The following is a 24,473-nucleotide window of genomic DNA, read 5'->3' as shown; positions in this document are numbered from 1 at the left end:
AGTGTCATCTAAAGTCAGATATGAACTCTCTCTCTCTGTCTCTGTCTCTCTCTCCATACACATGTATATATACATATATAGGTAAATGCACACACACATGCATATATGCACACACATGTCTATATATGCATACTAAAATCTCAGTATTTACCATATTAGAAGTTAAAATATCTTGGTTTTATTAGGAAAATAATTTTGATTTCACAGATCCCCTGAAAGGGTATGGGGACCTTCAAAGTTTCCCAGATCACACTTTAATACTTTGAGAACTGCTGCTTTGGAGAAAATCCTTAGAGGAGGAGCTCTGAGAAGTGTTCTAAGCAGGAATAGTATCCTCTCCCTTGGGTGAAGATACCCAGACATTAGCACATGCTGTTCAGGCTAATTTACTCACTAAAACATAGCTCCAGAAATGTAGAACAAAGGTAAACAGAGCTAAAGTACAATTTATTTCCTAATTATATAAATCAGCCTAGAAGATTACACAAGGTAATTGAGAAAGGCTATCCCTGGATTATGAAGGACGGAGAAAAAGGCAGTCTTTAAAGGGCAGGCCAGCTCTGATTCCAAGGAAGCTGTAACTCTGCCTTCCAGTAATCTCCAGAACAGCCACGTCTTCAGCATCTGCAAATAGTGTTGTTTGTTTAACCAGTCCAGTGTTGGGTGCTGATCTCAGGTATTATATATTATTGCACAAGAGTTGTTGCAAAGAAAAAAAAATCAGCTCATGATGGGATGTGGAAGGAAATCCTTTCTTAAAGAAGGCCCATTGATCTGTGAAAGATCAGTTACCTCCTGTGGGAGGCAGAGAGAGCCCGGCTCAGTGATGAAAATTCTGCCTAATGATGGTGAGTAAATCAGAGTCGGGGCTGGGACTCAAGTCTGGGCCCCTCATTTATACCTCTCTTCTTTATTCTTGAGCCCACACAGGACATCTGGGTTGATGTGGTCCTCTCAAATGGGAGGGAAGTAAACAGAGGTGTTACGTTCTCCTCTGCACTGGCTAATTCTAATCACAGAACATCTTTCATTTTCATCCTGGTTAAATGAGACAATGCTATTAGCCTGAGCTGGCTCATGCAACAGTCTGTTTGAGTCATCTTTGTTAAGCCTGTCAGAAAGGGGCAAAAGGTCTGACCATGATAGGTGGAAAATTTATCACAAAACCTCAGGGCATCAGCGTTGCTAGATGAATCTCTTATTTGGGTTTCAACAAATTCCAGGACACAAATTGGCCCATCAATTTCGTGGTCGTCCCTGATACCCGGGAGGGACAATCTGTTGTTGTTCAGTCATTTTGGTACATACGATTCTTCATGACCCCATTTGGGGTTTTCCTGGCAAAGATACTGGAGAGGTTTGCCATTTCTTTCTCCAGCTCATTTGACAAATGAAAAAACTGAGGCAAACAGGGTGAAATGACTTGCTCAGGGTCACACAGCTGGTAAGTGTCTGAGGTCAGATTTGAACTCATGAAAATGAGTCTTCCTGACTCTAGGCCTGCTGCTCTATCCACCGGGCCACCTCACTGTCCTCTTGGACAGTTATTGGCTGTATGATGGACAAATCACTTTAGTTGAGCTCCACTAACACCCTGACAATGTCGTCTCAGCCAAAGTAGGCACAGGGACTCTGCCTCAGGGCTTTGGGTCAATCTCAGAATTGGGTGAGCAAAAAGAGAAGGGAAATGAACCAATGGAAACAGGGGAAAGAAGAACACTAGCTGCAAAGATTGTGGAAGTGATTGGAAGGAAAAGCCCCGAGTTGAAGAGTGAAGAGTAATCATACAAATTTCTCTTTTGGCATTCTGAAGACGCTTTTTGGTCTAGCTACAGCAATGAGCTCCAGAGCTAAAAATAAGCTACGATAATGGAAATGAAGACTACAACCAGCATCCATTTGCCAACCACCATCATCATCGAGGAGCTGTGGCTATTTTCCCCCACCACCCTTGTTTTCATTGGCTTCTTGACACGGTCAATCACTGTAAGGATGGCCTCTCGGGCTCCATCCCACTTCCCCCGGCCCTGCAGACGATACTGGATTGGAGTACACGGTCCAAAGAACAAATGAAATGCCAGTTTGGGATCGGTGAAAACCAAGGGCAGCAGGTTGGGCTTTACTCCCACCAACTCAGCAAGGTCCTCCATGTATTCCATGTAGTCCGTCTGGATGGTGTGGCGGGGGCTCTCCACGTACCTGTGGGAAGGAAGACCGTCCAACGGGTCAATCAACAGGTGCCTACCGTGGGCTCAGCCCTGCACGTAGACTTGTGGGAGATACAGTAGGGATCCCACTCTCTGAGAGCTTACATCCTTACTGGATGACGGAGACACAGGAGACAGCTGATAACTGAACACTGCATGGTGCTGAAGTGATTTAGAGAAGGGGGGGTGGGAATGATGGCTAAGGGCTTGCTTAAGTCATTGGGAAAGGCTTCAGCTCTGTCCGAGGATTTCCTGCTGTAGCTTGAGCCCAGAATACCTACCCTCTATTCTCACTTTTCTCTGCCTGATTGCTAGATGTCTTTCAAGGCTCAGCTTAAATTCTGTCTGTCCTATGAAGCATTTCCTGATTTGTCCCAGAGAGAAGCGGTTTCTCTGCCCTGAACTAACGATGCATTTGTCCGTGTCTTGTTGCTCGTTTATTCCTCGTCATCAGTCAGTAAGCATTGAGGCAGCTAGGGGTCCTGGAGTCAGGAAGACCTGAGTCCAGATTTGGCTTCAGACATTCACTAGCTGTGGGACTCTGGAGAAATCGCTTAATCTCTGTTTGCCTCAGTTTCCTCATCCGTAAAATGGATAACAGCTACCTCCCGGGGTTGTTGTGAGGATCAAATGAGGTGATATTTGTATTAGCTTATATGTATTAGCTTGTATATGCTTAGCATAGTGCCTGGCACATAGTAAACACTATTTTATTTGTGGTGGTATTTGTTAAGCACCTACTATGTGCCAGGCATTGTGCTAAGTGCTAGGGATACAGAGGCAAAACATTGTCCCTGTCCTCAGGGAGCTCACAATCCAGGAGGTGAGACAACATGCAAACAATTATGTACAAACAAACTATAGCCAGGGAAAATTGGAAATAATTGACAGAGGAAAGGTCACTCGAATTAAGAGGGGTTGGGGAAGGCTTCCTGTAGAAGGGCGGGTTTTAGCTGGGACTTGAAGGAAGTCAGAGAAGCCAGGAGGTAGAGATGAGGAGAGAGAGCATTCCAGGTGTGAGGGACAGCTAGTAAAGAGGCCTGAAGCTGAGAAATGGAGTGTCTGACTTGAGCAACAGCCAGGAGGGCAGCATCACTGAACTAAAGAGTACGTGGGGGTGCATAAGGTGTAAGAAGACTAGAAAATGGGGGAGGGGAGAGCACCAGGTTATGAAGAGCTTGTAACACCATGGGACCTTATATTTGATCCTGCAGACCATAGGGAGCTGTTGGAGTTTTTTGAAGAGGGAGGTGATTTGTGCTTCAGAAAAATCATTGTAGTGACTGAAAGTAGAATGGTTTGGACTGGGGAAAGACTTAAGGCAGTCACCCTCCCCCCGCCCCCAGGCTACTGAAGTAGTCCAGGCATGAGATGATGGGGGCCTGCTCTGGAGGGGTGGCTGTGACAGAGGAGAGGAAGGAACATATAAGAGAGATGGTATAAAGGTCAAATTGACAGGAGTTGGGGGGGTGAGAGATAGTGAGGAATTGAGGATGATGCCTGGGTTGTGAGCCTGGGGACCTGGAAGCAGTGTGGTGTTAGTGATAGAGAAGTTTGAAGTGGAGACGGTTTGTGCAGAGAAAGTAATTAGTTCAGTTTGGGACGTGTTGAGTGTAAGATATCTCGAGGACATCCAATCTGAGATGTCTAGTAGGCAGCTAGAGATAGAGTCAAGAGGACTGCCACCAACCCCCCTTCAGGCTAGATGAAAATACCTGTAAGTCACAGGTGGGAGTCCCTGCTGAAACAGACCTTCCAGCCTGCCCACACTTTATGCCCGGCTTACCCTCACAAGCAGCTTGCCCGTGTGGGTGACCAGCGCCGGAGCCACTGAGGAAGAGTTGTGGAGGTCTGTCTTTCTAGTCTCGGTTTTATCCCCTTCTAGTACCACACTCCTTACTGCCTCGGGCATTTCTACCTCAACAGAGCAATATTGCTCCAGGCAAAACATGACCACAATTACATGCTTCATTTCCTTTCATTTCCACCCTTGCTTGTGTTCATGGATTTCAGGTACAGGATTTGAGAAGCTCCTCCGACCTGTCTTCCTTTATTCCTCCTCAGTTTGTTGGTAATTATACCAGACCTTTCTTTGTACTGCAAACTATAATTTTGTCTATATTTTAAAAAACAACTAGGTTGATAGGGACAACATTCTGGACTATAAGGTCATCAGGAGGCAACTTAATATTGTTCCTGTCAGATCTAAATTACATAGGGAATGAAATGAATACATATCCCATAGACTCATAAAATGTTAGCACTGGAAGGGTCCTTAGAGATCATTTTGTCCAATCTCCTAATTTTAAAGATGTGGAAAGTGAGACCCAGAAAAGTTGTGACTTGCCCAAGGTCTGATAGCTGGGAAGTGACAATTTTTTAAAAAAATTTCTTACCTTTTGGCCATTTCTTCTTTAGTTTTAGTGATTTCTTCCATCATTTCACTTTTTGAAGGCAAGGTCTTTAGTCCTAAACCATAAACAAATAAATCCTCAGATCCCAAAAGGTCAGATTCTTATTCCAGGTGAATCACTTAAATATTTACTCCGCAGCACATTGCCCTGCCCCCAATACAAGAATATAGTAGCCATGGTTCCCAACTTCAAAGAGTTTATCCTGTTATAGTTCAAGTTTGAACCCAAGTAACTCCATCTTGATTTTCACAGGGCTTCTCTGCAAGCTAAAACTATAACTATATAATAGTTATAATATATATATAATATACAATAATATAATATATTATTTTATATATTATACATTTTATATTATATATAATTATAATAATATATAATATAATAACCATAACTGTAATAGTGTTTAATTGGAAACAATTATTTATATCTTGTATCTTGTTTGAATAGGTATTTCTTTCTATAATTAACTGCCTGTAGTGTATATCATTTATATCTTGTTTTAATTGTCTGTACCACGTATCACTTTTTTTTTTAAGTGGATTTTTTAAAAAAAACTGTGAGTTTATCTTTCTGTACTCCCAGGTAGTCCTGTACCTAGGAAGGCAGGTGGCACTGTGCATGGAATATTGGAAGTGAGGAGGACCTGCCTCGGATACGTTCTGTGACCTTCCCCCTCCTCCAGCCTCGGTTTCCTCATCTGTAAAATGAAAATAACAATAGCGCCTACCTCCAAGGGTCATTGTGAGGTTTAAATGAGATGATATTTGCAAACTGCTTTGCAAACCTTAAAGCACTGCATCAATGCTAATTATTAGTGTTCCCAGTTAGTGAAGTCAGTCAGAGTACAGTGAGTGTTTCCTTTGATTTTTTGTTGTTTTTCTATATGATAGAAGTTGGACAGGAAAACTGAGTAGAGTTTGTACTCAGAGCCATGTCATATTTGTTCCCCAATGACTGTCTCAAAAGTTTTTCTTTCAGGTACCACAATAATACTCTCCTCAATGGGTTGATCCCCGAAAGAACCCTGAGAGGTCACCTGGTCCTTTGGTAACTAGGGGCACGGTGAATAGAGTGCTGGGTCTGGAGTCAGGGAGACCTGAGTTCAAATCCGGCCTCAGACACTTACTAGCTTCATGACCCTGGACAAGTCACTTAACCTCTGTTTGCCTCAATTTTTCTCATGTGTAAAATAAGGATAGTATTAGCACCTACTTCCCAAAGTTCTTGAGAGGATCAAGTGAGATAACTGTAAGGCACTTAGCACAGTGCCTGGCACACAGCATGCACTATATAAATGCTTATTTCTTTCTTTGCTTCCTCTTCACCTAGTTCAAACCTATACTTAAGCAGGAATCCTTTCTATAACATAGCTGGACGAGTGGTCATCTGGTCTCTGCTTAATGGCCTCCAGATGGTCTTGACTTTTGGGCAGACTGAGTTTTTTCTTATGTTGAGCAGAAATCTGCTGAAGAAATCCCAACTTCCACATTCTCTCCCTACCTCTCTCCTCCTCACTCTGCTGGCTCTCCCAAGCCATCCTCCCCCTTTCAATTTAGGAAAGGTCACATGGACTGGAGATGACATAGTGTGGTGAGCAGAGCCCGCCATCACCCTTAAATGTGGGCAGCTAGCTGGTGCAGTGGATACAGCACTGACCCTGGAGTCAAGGGGACCTGAGTTCAAATCCCACCTCAGACACTTACTAGCTGTGTGACCCTGTACAAGTCACTTAACCCTGATTGTCTTCCTCCTGCCCCCCCAGTAAAATAAAGTAAAATACTCTATAAATATGAACTATCATATTTGGTTTCAAGAAGAAATGCAAAGAAGCAAAACCAGCTCCCTTACAGGAGTCTACCTAATAACAATGGGGCTTTAACATCAGTGAGGAAAGGAGCACAGTTATGTAAAACCACAGTCTAAGCCTAAATCCTCAGGAGACCCAGAAGGCTCACCTTCTAAAATATCTTTCAGGTGAAAGGCCAAAAGACCCCTCACGGACACACACTTTAGAGATGGAAGTCCCAGATACCAAGGTGTCAAGGTGAGAAAAAGGCCAAGAGAATTCTAAAGGAAACAGCCTTAAGCACTGCAGCTTTGAACCCACATTTCTTGGTAACCTACCGCATAGATTTTACCCCTTAGGAGTTGACTGCTTGAGAACATTTATGACACACAATGCTCCACTCTGTGTGGTTATGAATTTCTCACAGTATGTGAGGAGGAGTGCTAGTTTTATGACTCTATCAACCACAAGCCTTTGTTAAGCGCCTGCTGTGTGCCAGGCCTCCATCTAGCCTCTGGGGATACAAGGAATGAAACAATTCCTATTCCCAACGAGCTTTCATTCTGACCCAGGAAAGCAACACAGAAGTCTGAGGATGCTCCATTTAGGGTTTATTAAGTAGCAATGGAACCTAAAAGCCTCCCTCCCCCAATCCTAACCCCAAACACACTCCATCTGAACTCCGCTTTTATTTCCAATGGCACCTAAATATATATATATATAAACTATAGATACATATATAAATATAAATTATATATAATATGTATATATACATATACACATATACACATACATATATACATATATGTATACATACATATGTATGTGTATATTATATATATGAATTTGACAGGTTTGTCCATTATATTTTTAATTAAATATTCTAAACAAGTAGATTCAAAACAACAAATCATAAGTACTGTGGTGTCTGCACATTTGTTGAACAAGGATGGCCTTGGGCCCTTGGTCAAGTAGGAGCACTAGGCTACCTTTACAGTGTTTTGCAGTTTCCTAAATGCTTTCCTGTTGAAAAGGCAGTAAAATCATGTTCCTGTTTTGTAAGTGAGGAAACTGAGACCAATGAATTCAAGACCCACCCAAGGTCACACAGCCAGAGAATGTCTGGGGCAGAATGCTTGTGGGTTGCTGGCAACAAGCCAGGAGCACAGCCAGAATTCAGTCATGGCAGAACTTTCAGTCTGATCTTTGGACCAAGCCAAGCAGCTTCCCAGGGAGTGAGGCCTTATCTCTCTAATTTGCCCTTTCACTTTTATTTTTATTGTCCAGATTGCTATGTGGTGTGGCCACTAATCAGCTTCCCCACCCTCCCAAGGTGAATGGCTGACCACCGAGTAAGGCTGAAACTCTGTGGGAAGCACTCCCATGAAAATTTCTTTTCAGAGTGTAGAGAGTATCACAGTTTTACTTGTTCATTGATTCACTGGCATTTTCAGGACATATTCCCTTGGCCTATTCTCTACCAGTTTAACCTCAAGTGTGGACCCCTTCCTGTACGTTTAGACAGTTTCCCTAATCCTATCAACAATTGGTTTATCTCAGAGGAAAGGTTCTAGACAATCAAGCCAACAATCTATTTGAAATCCGGATTGTTCTAACCCAGCTGTTCTTAGCCTGCTTTTGTCTTTCAAAGTCTGGTAAAGCCAGACCTCTTTTCATAATAATGTTTTTAAATAACTGAAGGAAATGTTAAATTTTAGTTAGAGGTTAGTGAAAATAACAGTACGATTTTTCCCCCATCCAAGTTCACAGACCCCCCTGAAATCTAACTGCAGTCCATGAAGCACAGGTTAAGGACCCCTCTTCTAACACAATGCTCTTCTCTCACATCAACTCATTTGAAAAAGTAGACTGTCCGACACGAAATTGGGCTTTCAGGTCTGTGCCATTAGTGGGGAAATGATCCATCATATGATTCCGCTGCTGACAGATGTAGGGGAATAACTGGAATCTTGGAAATGTCCCACTTCTTTCCTACTGTCTGCTACTGCTTTTTTGTGTGCTACCATGAACAGTCTCATGGGGGATGGGAGGAGGAGGAGAAGGAGACTTTTCTTAAATATTTCTGCCAACACCTGTTCCAACTCCAATTAGGGATCACTGTGGTAGAACAATTCAACACCTTGTAGGAAATCTGTAGGTGATGAGGTTTTGTGAAGTTAGCTAGGTTGGTTCTTGGAAAACCACATAGTCTCTAGGCCCTATACAAAAAGGATTCTAGCATCATAGACCTTACCCCAGCTTAGGCTCTCTCTAGCAAAGCCTTTGTGTTCGAACCCTGGTCTACTTTCATGCCATGATGAGACGTGGTCTTCATGCTAATAACATTTTGCTATCACCTATTTTTAACAAAGGATGCAAAATCATTTTCTCAATAAATGACTTAAGGAACCATGGCTGATACAATGATAACGATCATTGTGATGATACCAACAATGACAAACGTGCAGGTAGGTAGTACAGCGGATAGAGTATGGGTCCTAGAGTCAGGATGACGCATCTTCGTGAGTTCAAATCTAGCCTCAGACACTTATTAGTTTTGTGACCCTGGGCAAGTTATTTCACCCTGTTTGCCTCAGTTTCCTCATTTGTAAAATGAGCTAGAGAAGGAAATGGCAAACCACTCATATCTTTGCCAAATGGGCTCATGAAAAGTTGAACATGACTGAAATGACTGAACAACAGCAACAAAATTATAACAAAAGAGAAGTGAGAGAAAGAGGAAAAATTAAAGACTGGAGTTCTAAATTCTTCGGAGTTTTGTTCCTGACTCAACCAGGTTTCACTCTGTATTTGTAGCAAGCCTCTACTTTGCTTTTATATACTTGTAACATTGGTTAAATAATACAGATTTGCTTTGTAAGAATGTTGTGAGATGTAACCACCTAAGTCAGGTCATTATTACCCTGGAGTTGATGAACTTAAAAAAAAAAGTCTTGATAACAGTATTTCATTATAATTGCCTTCCTTTGTAACACCATGTGTTTTTTCATATGCATTTAAAAACATTATTCTGAGAAGGCAAGGGGTCCCATGGTCATCTGGTCTTTGCTTAATGGCCTCCAGGTAAAAAAAGAGTAAGAACTACTGAGCTAAGCAGTAAATAATTATATACCTTCTAGCTGCTTGTAAGGACAGTCTGAAATAGAATTAAATTCAAACAATTTCTTGCTGTTTCTCCAAGTTATTGTACCTGAAATCAGTATAATAAGATTCCTTCCATAAGCCTATTATCACTTACCCTTAAATACCTGTGTGGCCCAGCGGCCTTGGAGTTCTGAAATGGGCATGATGGCTCCAAGTGGTTGGACCAGGCCAATAATAGCAAGTGTTGGTTTCTCCAGGTTAGGAGGGAATACCTTCTTATACAGGGAAATCTTATTCTTGACAGCTCTGAGAGAGTCTTCAAGGAAGGGGAAGTCAAAGCTATAGCCCGTAGCAAAGATAACGGCATCAATGTTATCCTCTCTTGAGCCATCTTCAAAGATGGCGGCTGTCTCTGTGAATTCCTTTACATTTCCCTTGATTTTCACTAGACCAGAAATAATTCTATTGGGAAGGTCATCATTGACTGTTGGGTGCTGGCTCAGAGCTCTGTGTGGAGGTGACAAGAAGAGTGAAGGAAGAGAAAGGAAGGAGAAAAAAAAAAAGAATGAACATGAGAGAGAAAGATTATTTAGTACCAAGTAGATGAGATTTTGCTTGAGTTGAGGGGGTTTCAGCAATATTCTAGTGCTTCTCAATGGACATGAAAACAGTGGGTGCTATTCTGTTGTCTCTCTAGTAAGAATATACCAGTATGGGCTCAGGTTCTTATAATCTAGCCAAATACTCAGATTCTTAAAATCTAGCCAATAGCTCAGTAATGTTCAGATTCTGGCCAATATGGTGGATGTTCTAATAAACCTTGTCTTTGGCTGAAAGAAGGTTTGGGTCAAATTCATTCAGGCAAGACCCATGTGTCATGATTTTGGGGTCCAGGCACCCCTAAACTCTTTAAACCTCAATATTTTGGTGGGGAAGCTGCCTAACCCCAAGTTCTTTTCTAGCCAAGACTGGAAGGTATATAAGCCTTCCCCCCTTCTTTCTTGCCCTGCAGTTGGGGTTGCTCTCCAAGCACCTAGGAAAGCTTGGAGGTGCTTTCCAGGCAGACAGTTACAAGGCTGTCTCACACTCAGCCTGACCCTCTCAGCTTTTGGTCCACTGTTCAGTTTGAGGCCATGGACCTGGATACACCTTCCACAGCATAAAGGACAAGGATGGACACCCTATCCCAAAGCGTATGCCCAATTCTGTCGATTCTCTCGAGTACTAGAGAATTGGGAAAACTGCAGGTGCTTTTTGGTTCCCTGAGGTTTACTTACTCCCTTCCCTCTAAACCCCTGGATCCTCCTTCATGGAAGTTACAGGGAAAAGTTAGAACCAGCTAAAAACATCTCAGCAGATTCTGGAAGTTTTGTGATTGATCATTAAGGAGTTTTAAACACCTCTATACAACCTGGTCATTCCCCTCCCTTGAGTCAAGAGGGTATCTGTTACCCCCTCTCATAGGAGAAGAGATTTTCATCCTTTCCCCCTCACCTTTAATTTTGCCTTCCCCCACCTGGGAAAGGAAGAAGGGGGGAGGGGCAGCAGCTACAGCATGGGCCCCACTGGCAATGGTCCTGGGCCCTGGGGCAACCTTTGCCTGGAAGCATCACCCAAGTTCAGCACATCCTGCTCAAGGTAAAGAACCTGACCTCTGAACTTGGGTAAGCACCCTCTTTTAAAGTTGTAGTTTTAACTGTTAATGATGAGATGTTGATTCTCTGTGTAAACTAATTTGGAAATGCATTTAACAAAACTGAAGTCACCTGACTGGTAATGGATTTTTTTCAAGTTTCAAATTGGTGAACTTTTTTTTATCAGTTATGTCAATCAACTTTTCATATTTTGGTTACCGCTATTGTTGGTTATTGTTTTAATGTGTAAACTTGCCAAAAAGCTTGTTTGGGTTTTGTCTTGCTGAGAATTTGCAAGTATATAGAAATAATCTCTAACAATTGGCTTTTTACACCAAGACAAATTTAAATTTGAGATGTAAATCCTGGAAAAGTTTTTCCTAAGTTGTAATTAGTAAAACTTGCTGTTTGAGGTAAAAGCTCATAGGATTTTATTTTGAGTTGTCTGATGGATCATAATCCATCGATAATCAATAATCCACCATCTGAGAGAAATGCCACAAGCTACTCAGAGAATGTGATACTGGTGGGAAATCAGAATCGGGGAAAAGCTGAGAGGACAATTTTAGCCTCAGTCTAAAATGGTATCCTCCTGGCTCAGTTTCCCCATTATATTCCTTTGAAAAGGAATGTTACCCACCTGGCTATTCCTAAGTCTGGCTATGAGGTGGATTTGATACTGCATAGTTGGAAAACTGAATTATCTGAATCCAAACAGAGCTAAGGATGTTTTATCCTGTCATATCTGGGCCCTGCAGTCTTTTTTGCCAGATTTGTGTCTTCCAGACTACAGGCCACTCACCTACAGTTGGTAGCAAACAGTGGGTACCGGCCAATGTCCCCCCATTGTTCCCTGGATGCAGCCTGTGCTGGGTTCCAGTCAACCTCCTCTTTGGGACCCCCTTGAGGCAAGGATAGCTCTATGCCTCTTGCCAGCAGGAAGCAGTTTCAGAAACCAAGACCTTTGCCCCTTACCCCAAAAGAATTTGGGTTCCATTTGTTTGAGGGGAGAATGATGAGGATGGGATCTGGACCTCAAAAAGGAAAAACCCTGGATTTTGCCACATGCCAAATCTCTGGCATTTGCCTGAGGCTATAATCCCATCAACTGGCCTTTCATTGTGGCTACACTCAATCTACCCTTAACCTAGCCTAGCCCTCCATTGTTTTACCTCCCCATGGCCCTCAGCCACTTCTCACCCTTAATCCTAGCTAGGCTCCATTCTCCCTTTACCACGTGGCGTAGGTCCCAGGCCTTATGTTCACCACAGTTTACTGGCCACTGCCATCCACATCTTCCTTAGACCCCTCCTCCAGTCACCCCAAACTACTTGGCCACTCCTAGATCCCTCCCACAGTCTTTCTGTATATAAGGTCTATCTTGTCTCCATTAAAGTGCTCAGATTCTTAAAATCTAGCCACTGCTCAGATTCTTATAATTAGCCAAAAGCTCAGTAATGTTCAGATTCCTTAAGAGTCTGACCAATATGGCGGATATTCTAATAAGCCTTGTCTTTGGCTGGAAAAAAAAAAGAATATACCAGTATGGCATAAATTAGGGCTTCATGGTAGAAAAGATGAAGTTACTGGAGTCCTTAGGTAGCCTAGAACCTGAAGACAAAAGGGGGGAAATTAAGAGGAAGACTGGAAAAGAAACAGTCTTTCTTAAGAGACACAATAGATAAAGTGCAGGACCAACCTGGGTTTGAATATCACCTCAGACACCTACCAGCTGTGTGATTAGGGCAAATCACTTAATCTTTTAATTTTCTTATCTATAAATGGGGATAATAATATTTGCATTACCTTTCTAACAGGGTCAATGTGAGGAAAGCGATTTGCAAATTTTAAAACATTATATAAGAGTAAGTAGTTGGTATTGGAGATGGTTTATGGGATCTACCTGGAGGGCAGGCTGATATTATTTGACTCAGACTCAAAAAAATCAACTGTAAAATGTGCAGTGTTGGGAAGATGTGATTACAAAGCAGTTTACTGTGGAAAAATCCTAAGGGTTCTCATGGATTGTGAGTCAATTGAGCTAACAAAATACACACCCACACCCACATCTACCCCCCCACACCCCACACACACATGCACCTAATGTGATTGATTTGGGGCTGCATGAACTGAAATAGAGTGTCTAGAAATAAGGAGATAATGGACCCACTGGACTCTATACCACAGCTTCTGGGGTACTATATTATACCTCTGTGGAAGAGGCCATTGAGAAGCTGGTCCTTGTTTACTTATAACCTTCCTGGTCCACTCTTTACTTATTAACTAGGCAGCACAGATAGTCTGGGAATGCCTTTTTATTTCACTCACTCAGCTTTCATTCCATTCACTCAGCTCCTATCTCCTGCTTGACTGGCTAGGAACATACCTGTGCATAGGCTTCAGGCCATACATTTCATGGTCAAATCTTGTGTTCATCTTTTTTTCCATAAATGAATTCTTTGCAGATAGGCTTAAGAACTGTGCAATTAAGTTTCTAAATCGGGAATTGAAGACAACATCAAAAGGATATCCATTATCTCCCACACGATTTAGTATCCATGCACCTCTCCTAGTGCTGAGGAAGACCTGGGGAAAAGAGAACGCTAGTTTTATCAAGTCCTTGCTCAAAGGTATTCAGTGACTTCCAACTGCCTACTGGATAAAATTCAGACTCCTTTGTTTGATATTCAAGACACTCCAACAGTCCACCTCCAACCTATCCATCAATCCTAATTTTTAGCTACTTATTTTTCCAAACTTTCCAATTCAGCCACAGTGGTCAACTCAATGTTCTCCCATCACAAACTCCACCCCCTTGATTTTACTCATCCTATCTCCCCCGCTTAGAATCTTCTCCTCACTTTTCTCTGCCTATGCAATCCCTAGTAAGATCCAACTCAACATGGAGGAAAGTCTCTATTATGTCTTCCCAGACCACTGTAGCCCTTAGTGACTTCTCCTTCTGAATAACTCCCAAAGCATTTATATTCTTTATTACTCATTTGGGAATTGATTATGCATTTTATTATAACATCTCTTATATTTCTCTTTTGAATGATTATCTTTTTTTAACTTTATTAATTTATTTTTTATTTATCAACAATTACTTCCATAAGCTTTTGAGTTTTAAATTTTTCTCTCCCTCCCTCTCTACCTCTATCGCCAAGACTGCACACAATCTGAAATAAGCTATACATATACATCTTTTGAATGATTATCTTTTGTACAAATGTATTCATATTTTATTTTCTCAACTAGACTGAAGGTCCTTGAGAGCAGACTGTGTCTTAGACTTCTTTATGTTCTCCATAGAGCCCAGTACAGTGCCTTGCACAAAGCAGATGTCAAGAAATACTTGTTGATTGATTGATGGAAAAATCAAATTTCTAGTAGCACCTCAGGAAATTAGTTAGGTGGTGTGTGCCCTTTGTCATTCTGCCTCTCTCTGTATTCTTATTCTATCTCTCACTGTATTCTCATTACTATTACTCTAATTCAGTCCTTGTTACCTTCCACTGGTCTCCCTCCCTCTCTCCTCTCTCCAATACCTCCTTTATTAACGGCTGCCAAAATAATCTTCCTAACACTCAGCTCTGGACATTGACTCCCCTATTAAAAAACCTTCAATGGCCCCCTATTGCCTTTTGTATAAAATAAAACCTCCTCAGCCTGGTCCTCTATAACATGGCTCCACTCTGCTCTAATTTCCCTCTCCTTCCATTCCTGTACTGTACATTCCAGCCAAACTAGGTGACTGACCATTCTCCAAACTCAATATGCCTTTGCCTACTTTTATGCCCTCCCTCCCCTTCCTTCCTCATCTCTGTGTATTAACATTCATTTCCTTCCCAACTCTGCTCAGATGTTGTGTTCTCCATGAAGCCTTTCATGATCCCTGTTCCCTCCTTGAATGTTTTCTCTCCCTGCTCAAATTTTTCTAGATCGCTTTGAGTGGATCTGTCCTTTGCTTCCATCACAAGCTATCTTCCATCTATGCTCTTCTCTCCAGTCCCTTGCCCCTTTAACTTATCACTAAACTTGCTCTGTTAACATCCAGTCATGGACTACTCCAACCCATCCATTTTGCTCTTAGTCACATGCTACTGAAAGAAGCTAGAGAAAACCATGAAACCATGCTGACCAAGCCCACCACAGATCTTCTACATCATCTCAATTGGGTCACGGCAATCCTTTTAGAATTTCCTCATCAACCCACTATTTCACTCACCACAATGGCCCTCCTCAGATTTCTCATTGCTTCCCCTTCCCTCACTCAAAACCTTATCTGAGAACCTTGTCTCATATTTTGCTGAAAAAAGTCGGAGCTACTTGCCAAGAACTTCCTCTTCTCCCAGCCTCCTCATCTCCCATCACTTAGATGCCTTTCACCCCTATGTTCTCTTTCACTCCTGTCTCACATGAAGAGGTGGTCTTTTTCCTTGTCAAGAAAGACCTCTCATGTGCACAAGCAATCCCATGTTCTCCAGCAGTTTGCTTCCTGTATCATTTCATGTCTCCCCTCTCTTCAAAGTCTATTTGTCTGCTAGCTGCTTACCTGCTGCTCACAACCATGCCTATGTCTCCCCCACCCTCCAAAAACCCTCCCCCCTTTTGTGACTAAACTCCTCAAGAAGGTCATCTCTCATATATTTCCACCTCCTTTCTTCTCTCTTTACTCTCAGCAGTCTGTCTTCTGACCTCATTATTCAACTGAAACCACTTCTTTACAAAGTTACCAAGCATCTCTTAATTGCCAGATCTAATGGTCTTCTCTTAATCCTCATCCTTGTTGACCTCTCTGTAGCCTTTGACTGTCAGTGACTGCTTCTCCTTGCTACCGTCTGTGGTCAAAGACACTGGCCTCCTTGTCATTCCTCACCTAAAACACTCCACCTCCTGGCTTCCTTCGAGTCCTTAAATATAAAATTCCACCTTCTACAGGAACTCTTTTTTGGCCCCTTTTTAATGCTAGTGATTTATGTCTGATGGTCACCCCCAATTTATCCCAGATAAGTCTTGTTTGTATATAGTTTACAAGTCATTTCCCTCCCTGGAATGTGGGCTTCTTGACAGCAGGGACTGTCTCTTGTCTTTTTTTTTTTTATTCCTCCCACCCACTTCCCCCTGGGCTTAGCATAGTGCTTGACATATGGTAGGCGCTTAATAAATGATTGACTTAACTTTTCACTTCAGTCTGCCATTTTTAAAAACCTACGTTAGTAAACTTTACTTCAACCCAATCCATGAAAATCTGGGTTTAGAAAACATAGAAATTAGGAGATGATTATTACTTTTTAAAAAATTGTTCTTTTTTATATTTAAAAGCATTATGCCACAGGATGAAAAAAAACAAACAAGTTTTTTCCTGTGCATAATTTAAAAGTATGATTTTATGATGGAAAGTCAATATCTAGAATGAATATTCATTTTTCATAGACATTATTTACCTGTAACATTCACATTGCTACATGCCCTCATTATGAGGTGTGAAGAACTATAAAGCTCATATTTTTTCCCTGCTTTTGAAGTATTCTTTAGTCAATGACTCATCCTGGTATTTAAAAGCATTGATTTGCATAGTTTTTCAGGATTTCCTCTGTTATAAAATGTAAGATATTATCACTGACTTGATGTCATCTAGATCCCAGATACTGTCTCCATTCACAGGTGACTAAGCCGATTTAGACTACTTGATAACACAGATTTTGCCCTTTTTGTGTGTGATGATGGGTTGGGGTCAAACAAAGCAAATGATTAATGGACTCAAACCTGTTTGGCTGTCTGGCTGATCTCCACAGCAAGATCTCCTCCAGAATTCCCAATGCCAATCACAATGACTCGCTTTCCAGTAAATCCCTGTGGGTTTTTATAGTCCCGGCTGTGGAAGTATTGACCTTTGAATTTCTCTATCCCTGAGAATCAAAAGCAGATTGATTTCATGGAGGAGGGCAAACACCATCCAAGGCTTGTTTGATATTAGTTCTCTTACGTGTAGAACACTGGCCATTCTCCTCATCTCCCATCACCCAGATGCCTTCCACTCCTATGTTCCCTTTCACATGAAGAGGTGGCCTTTCTCCTTGTCAAGAAAGACCTCTCATGTGCACAAGTGATCTCATGTTCTCCAGCAGTGTGCTTCCTGTATCATTTCATCTCTCTCCCCTCTCTTCAAAGTTTCTTTGTCTACCAGCTGCTTCTCCGCTGCTCACAAACATGCCTGTGTCTCCCCCACCCTCAAAAACTCTCCCCCCGTTTGTAGCTAAACTCCTCAAGAAGGTCATCTATCATATATCTCCGTCTTTTTTCTTCCCATCTATACCACAGCTACCTTATAGAACTTTTGCACATTCCTTCTAGTTTCGCTTTCCATTAGCTTAAGTCCAGAGTTCTGTAGCTTCTATGTCACAAATAGGTTACTATCACTTGTCTTCTGTGGGAAACTTTTCTTCCCTCATCTCTTTCACTTTAATCCTTAGATTCCTTTTGCCTTTTTGAATGCCTTTCCCTGTAGATCTTCTGAAACATCTTGCCTGAGGCCAAAGAGGGATCAATCAATAGTTTCTTCTGGCATAGAAACTTTTTTTTTTCATAGCTGACAAATTCTAAATTTCCTCTACATTCCTACAAACATACATTTGTGGCCACATATGTTCATAAATATTTGTTATAGTTGAGCTGGGTTTCAAGTTAGAAGACCTGGGTTTAAATCCCTTGCTCTGCCACCTACTATTTAACCTTGGGCATCTTATTGAACCCAATAGTATGATTCCTTCTACATCTACAATCCTATAATATCTCAAAGCCCCAATATCTCAGTTGGAAAATCAACTCTATGACATCTCCTCACTACTTTTTGTCTCCCCAGAATGTTAAGGTAATAGTGAGATAATATAGGTCGACTTCTGATCTTCCTTGTTGTTGACTTGATAGCTAAATCCTTGACAAAAGCAAGGGTAAGGTAAAATACAGAAAATCAGGGTAAATTGCAGCTTTCTTGGCTTAACCCTATTTCTACTCACTGGCAAAGGAAATACTGTTTGGTGGAATCTGGCCTCAATCCTCCCAGGTCCATACCTGAAAGGCTCAAGTAACACACATGGAAAGCTCAAGGTCCTTTCTTCTTGGCTGACTTACCAGGAAAGCACTCCAGGGGCATGTAAGCATTGGTATGATGGCCAGTGCAAACCATGACTCCATCAAAGACATTCACTTCCTGCTTCCCATTAGATTCAGTGACTATGTCCCACTGGCCTGAAGTGGGAAAATCAGGTCGCTTCTTCACACTGCATACAGTAGTCTGGAAAGAAATGGGATAGATGCTGTAAAATGGTGGTTAGACTTCTATCCTGAGAAGGGATGGATATCCAATCACAATGTTAAACTCCTTATTTCAGAGAGCAAAGGCATCCCCAGTGCAATGGGAAGCCTTGAATGGAGAGAATGACTTTTAAAGGACTCTGCCAATGAGAACTATCTCCCAGAGAGGACCGTATCATAGGCCAAGAACTAGAGTCTCACACCTTACTCTAATGATTGTTTTTCTTCTCTAAGGAAAAAATGAGACAATTTCCACAAGGAAAGTTGTGTAAATTCTGATAGTACTAATCCACTAGAATGAGCTTCTAGGAAGAGCAGACTAGGTTGCCCCTCGTTCTTTCCTTTCTCATTTATTGTTTTAAACTAAAATTATTTTTATTTTAAAATGATTTATTGATTACTTTTCCAGATATACCCAACCTGTTCCTATCCAGTGAATTTTTCCTTGTTAAAAAGAGAAAACTAAGAAAATCAAAAGATCATGTCTGGTAGCATTCATGATTCCAAGTCAGTTTTATCTATCTACAATGATTAGTTTAGCCATTCCTCAATTGATGAGGATCCACTTTGTTTCTAATTTTATGTTATCATAAAACTGTTGTCATGAAGATTTTGGCATATATAGGACTTTTCTTTCTTTGACCTCCTTGCAGAATATGTTTAGCAGTCGAATATCTAGATGAAAGGGTATGGACCATTTCATCACCTTTTCCGTATAATTCCAAGTTGTTTTCCAGAATGGTTGGGCCAATTCAAAGCTTCAACAACAATGCTTCAGTGTGCCTGACTTCCTTCAGTTCCTCTAAATTAACTATTTCTATGTTTTTTGTTATTTTTGCCAAATTTTTAGTTGTGGGGTAAAACCTAAGTTACTTGTATTTATCTTATTATTAGGACTTTGGAGTATATTTCCATAAAGTTGTTGAAAGTTAGCAATTCTTCTTTTGAAAACTGTATATACTGTTTGACAATTTATCTATTGGGGGAATAGCTCTTGGTCTTATATATTTGTATTAATTCCTTTTATGTTTTTGAAATTAAAACTTTATCAAAGATAACTAATCTAAAGATTCTCCTCCAAATCAGTTTTCTTTTCTACCTCAGCTATATTAATTTTGTTTGTGTAAAAGCTTTAAAAATTTTATGTAGTAGAAATCATCTATTTTCTCTTTTAGGACCACCCCTTTCTCTTTTTTGCTTAAGAATTTTCTATTTTGTACAGGAAAATAGGGGGGAAGGGGATAAGAGAGCAGAGGGATGATAGAGGGGAGAACAGATGGGGGGAGGGGGTAATCAGAAGCAAATGCTTCTGAGGAGGGATAGGGTCAAAAGCGAGAATAGAAGAAATGGGAGGTGGGATAGGATGAAGGGAAATATAGTTAGTTTTTCACAACATGACTACTACGGAAGTGTTTTGCATGACTACACATATATAACCTGTATCGAGTTGCTTGCCTTCTCAATGAGGGTGGGTGGAGAGACAGGGACGGAGAAAACTTGGAACCCAAAGTTTTAAAAACAAATGTTGAAAATTGTTTTCACATGCAACTGGGAAATAAGATATACAGGCAATGGGGTATAGAAATCTATCCTGCCCTACAAGAAAATAGAAGGGGAAGGGAATAAGAGAATTGGGGGGAGATAGAAGGGAGGGCAGATTAGAAGAAGGGGTATTCAGAATGCATGCCATCTTGGGGTGGGGGAAGGGATGAGATGGGGAGAAAATCTGGAACTCAAAATCCTGTGTAAGTGAATGTTGAAAACTAAAAATAAATTAATTAAAAATAATAATTAAAAAATAATTTTCTATTTTGTTGTAGCGGGAAGGATATGTCCTTCTATTCTCCTCTATTTTAAATGACATTCTTTTATATTTAGGTCTTGTACCAATTTAGAACTGACTGTGGTGTATAGTATAGGATACTGATCTGAAATTTTTTTTTTAAACAAACTACTTTCCAGTTTTCCTAGTTAAATAATGGCCTTATTAAAGTATAGGTCCATCTCTGAATAATTTATGTTATTGAATTTATTGAACCCTGGGCTACTGAATTAATTTGTTTTGCATTATTTCTACCTAGTCTATTCTATTGATCTACTTTTCTATTTTTTAAACTTGAATTAAGTAATGTTGATGATTACTACTTTATAATATTGTTTGAGTTCTAGAAGTCCCTGTTTATTCCTATTTTTTTCATTTATTCTGTTGGGACTTTAGACCTTTTGCTCTTCTAAATCATTGCCGTAGCACTAAATCCATAAATTAATTTAGGTAGTTTCAACATTTTTATTATATTGGCATAGTCCCTATCATGAACAAAGAAGATTCCTACAATTATTTGTCTTTCTTTCTATAAAGAAATGTAATGTTATGTAATTAACTTATATAAACTTGAGCATACCTTCATATTTGGACTCTTGGGTATTTTATGCTTTTTATAGTTATTTTGAATTGGATTTCTATTTTTATCAATTCTTCCTGAATTTTATTATTATAATGAAGAAATACTGATGACCTTTGTGAATTTATTTTGTATTTTACTACTTTGTGGATGCTATTTACTGCTTCAATTACTTTATTTGCAGATTTTGTGGAGTTTCTATGGTACCATCTACAGATAAGTATAATTTTATCTTCCTTTTGTTGATGTTAATGAATTTAATTTCATTTTCTTATTGCTATCGTTAGCATTTCTAGAGCTATATCAAACAGTAGTGGCAAAAAGAGGGCATCCTTGCTTTATCCCTATACTTATTAGGAACACTTCTAGTATTTCTCCATGAAAAAATGCTAGCTCATGGCTTTAGATAAACTTTTTATCATATTAAAAAATAGCCCCTTCATTCCTATGTTTCTTAGTGTTTTTAGAATTTAGAAATGAATGTTCTACTTTGTCAAAAGTTTTTTCAGCATCTATGGATATAATCACATCTCTTTTTTTAAAATCATGCTAATAGTTTTCCTAATGTTGAATCATCTCTAGATTTTGGTAGAAATCCAACTTGACCATGATAACTAATTTTTGACACCTCCCCCTCCAACTTTCCTAAATACACTGATTCCTCTTTCCATATATGTTCCACCCCTACAATACCCATGGACCACTGAAAATATAGTTCAGTGTTCTGAGGGTCTAGTTAGCCTTTTTGTGAACCTTTTATCTTATTAGTCACAGGTTAATGAAAATAAGTCTGTGTCCTCTTATTTTATGATACTCTACTTGTCATTCTCTCTTAACATACTCAGAGGTCCTTCTGATATCTTCCCCAACACTATAAATTCATAGATCCTGGGATATATCACTAGTATATAGGAGTTTCCTTCCAAAATGTGGAGAGAAATTCAGAGAGTAATTTATTTTATTTGTTTAAGGCCTTCCCTGTCTCTTAGAAGTTCTTAGATTCATGGGCCACTATGAGAAAAAGAATACCCCATTTCATCCATATTTTAAGATTGCTATTATATATCTCCAGCTCTTCAGATCAAGTTGACATTTCATTAGGAGAAAGGGCTGTAACACTCAGCCCCAGGAAACATCTAAGAGCCTAGCCAGATGTGCTTTTAGTAGGGCACTCATGGCTATGACACATAAGTGTTGGAGATGTTAGGCCAAAATGGAACAGTAGAAGACAAGAGGGAAGAATCAGTGGGAATATAAATGACTTAACCTGGAAATTTAATGGTAGTTATAAAATTATATTGTATTACTGCTTAATAATAGGAAGCAGCATGGTACAGAAGAAAGAATATTAGGCCAGGAGTCAAAAGAACAGGGTTTTATTTATAATTACACCATCTGTGTGATCTTGGGCAATTTATTTAACCTTCCTATGTCTGAGAATCTATTTTATAAATGAAGAAATTAACTCCTAATCTATCTACCTCATGGCACTATTGTGAGGATTAAATGAAATAATAAGAGGCAAAAGTGGTTAAAAATACTGCATTATGTAAATATAAGGCATTATTATTTTGATATTTGCTGAGTGCCCTTAGAACTACATTCCTATATAACAAACTATTCTCACACTGCTGAGGAAAAGACCTTTGCCCTCCTTCTATAGTCTTCCTGCCAGTTTCAAGTATGAATATAGCAAGAACATTGCAGTAAGAGGATTAGAAGAATGTCCTTGGCAGTCATATCTATGCCACACAAATACCTGCAAATATGATATTACTTCTAATCACAAGTACCTCTTACCTTGAAACGAATATACTTTAAGAGATCAAATTCTTTGGCATACATCCTGTAGTATTCCATAATTTGACAGTTATGCATGAAGTTAGGAAAGTAATCAGGGATGGGGTAGTCACTGAAACACATCATTTCCTTGGAGGTGTTGATGATTACTGATTTGTAAATACTGGCCCTTCCTTCTTCTGGATTCTCCTGTAGTAAAGATGAGATACACACCAAGTCCTCAGAATTTATTTCATGGAGGAAGTTTTCCTTTACAGTTAGTGGGGATGCCATCTTTCCTAGATAGCCAATGACATTGGGGAAGAAGTAGTGATCAGAAAGATCAGACATTGGGATCCATGGCTGTGTGACTGTAGCTAAGTGTCTTGTTTGTTCCTCAGTCTCATCAGATGTTATATTTAAATGTGGACCAAGAGGAGGAAGGGGCAGTTAGAAGAAAGGAATGATTCTCTCCACCACATAAAGGAGTTTAATAAAAGTGAGATGATGCCTTCAAACAAAATTGAACTTCTTGAGAAACAGATGCTTCATCAGCATCAAAATGATTGATGATTGATGTCCTGTTCATTTTCTGGTTGGTAATAGTAAGAATAGGGGGGCAGAGCCAAGATGGCGGAGGGAAAGCAGTGACTTGCTTGAGCTCTCTCCCCAAACCCCTCCAAATACCTATAAAAAATGGCTCTAAACAAATTGTAAAGCAGCAGAACCCACAAAAAGACAGAGTGAAACAAATTTCCAGCCAAAGACAAACTGGATGGTTGATCGGAAAGGTATATTGTGCCGGCAGAGAGAGGTGCGCTGTTCAGCGTAGTAGCGCAGGTCGCAGCGACCCTGGAGCAGGCCTCAGAGGACTGAATCGCAGGCACCTGTGGTGGTTTCTAGATTTCTCAACCCACAAACACCAAAGACAACTTAGAAGGTCAGTGGGAAAAGTCTGTGACTGCAGTGAGAGAGGAGCTAGGTCTCAGCTGCAAGTTCCGAGCGTGGTTCTGGGACAGCGGCTGCCTCCTGAGCTTCCAGCTTTCAAATACAAGACTCAAGTGGAACATGAAGAGGTAAACAGGAAAGAGAAATCATAAGAGACTTATTAAGGTTGAACTATTTACATTCCTGTATGGAAAGATGATATTTGTAACCCATGAGACCTTTATCAGTATTAGGGTAGTGGGAGGGAAAAATTATATGTATGTAGATAGATAGATAGATAGATAGACAGATAGATAGATAGATAGATAGAGGGCACAGGGTGAGTTGAAGATGAAGGGGTCATATCTGGAGAATAAAATTAAGAGAGGTTTATACTGGGAGAAGGAGAAAGGGAGAGGTAGACTGGGGTAAATTATCTCACCAAAAAAAAAAAACAGAAAAGAAAAGGCTCTTACAGTGGAGGGGAAACAGGGGAAGGTGAGAGGGAATGAGTTAATCTTATTCTCATAGGAAAGGAAGGAATAACATACACATTCAATTGGGTATGGAAATCTGTCTTACCCTACAGGAAAATAGAGGCAGAAGGGGACAAGAGGGCAGGGGAATGATAGAGAGACGGCAGATTGGGAAAGGGGTAATCAGAAGCAAACACTTCTGAGGAGGGACAGGGTCAAAAGAAAGAATAGAATAAATGGGGGGGTGGGATAGGATTAAGGGAAATAGAGTTAGTTTTTCACAGCATGTCTATTCTGGAAGTGTTTTGCATAACTGCACATGTATAACCTAAATTTAGTTGCTTGCCTTATCAATGAGGGTGGGTGGGGAGAGAGGAAGGGAGGAAATTTAGAACCCAAAGTTTTAAAAACATGTTTAAAAAAATG

General features: G+C 40.3%; 1 protein-coding gene across 5 annotated transcripts in view; it reads right to left on the bottom strand.

Moving 5' to 3' along the window:
• Nucleotides 1–1,439: 1,439 nt before the first annotated feature.
• FMO5 (flavin containing monooxygenase 5) overlaps nucleotides 1,440–24,473 on the bottom strand; it is a 76,946-nt gene continuing 53,912 nt past the window's right edge. For 4 of the 5 annotated variants that reach the window (XM_027866703.1, XM_027866704.1, XM_027866706.1 and 1 more), the window contains exons 4-10: nucleotides 22,666–22,854; nucleotides 18,281–18,443; nucleotides 16,916–17,058; nucleotides 13,533–13,732; nucleotides 9,667–10,019; nucleotides 4,604–4,676; nucleotides 1,440–2,199 (exon numbers count right to left, since the gene is read on the bottom strand). In XM_027866703.1, the coding sequence (XP_027722504.1) occupies nucleotides 1,851–2,199; nucleotides 4,604–4,676; nucleotides 9,667–10,019; nucleotides 13,533–13,732; nucleotides 16,916–17,058; nucleotides 18,281–18,443; nucleotides 22,666–22,854 (1,470 nt within the window). In that variant the 3' untranslated portion in view covers nucleotides 1,440–1,850. The remainder of the gene's footprint in view (nucleotides 2,200–4,603; nucleotides 4,677–9,666; nucleotides 10,020–13,532; nucleotides 13,733–16,915; nucleotides 17,059–18,280; nucleotides 18,444–22,665; nucleotides 22,855–24,473) is intronic. The other variant, XM_027866707.1, reaches the window with a different exon arrangement.

The sequence above is a fragment of the Vombatus ursinus genome, unplaced genomic scaffold (genome assembly GCF_900497805.2).
Source record: "Vombatus ursinus unplaced genomic scaffold, bare-nosed wombat genome assembly UNPS02014782.1, whole genome shotgun sequence".
In the NCBI taxonomy this organism is placed as follows: domain Eukaryota; kingdom Metazoa; phylum Chordata; class Mammalia; order Diprotodontia; family Vombatidae; genus Vombatus; species Vombatus ursinus.
Note: the sequence above shows the minus strand (reverse complement) of the source record. Positions and strands in the feature narration are given on the sequence as shown.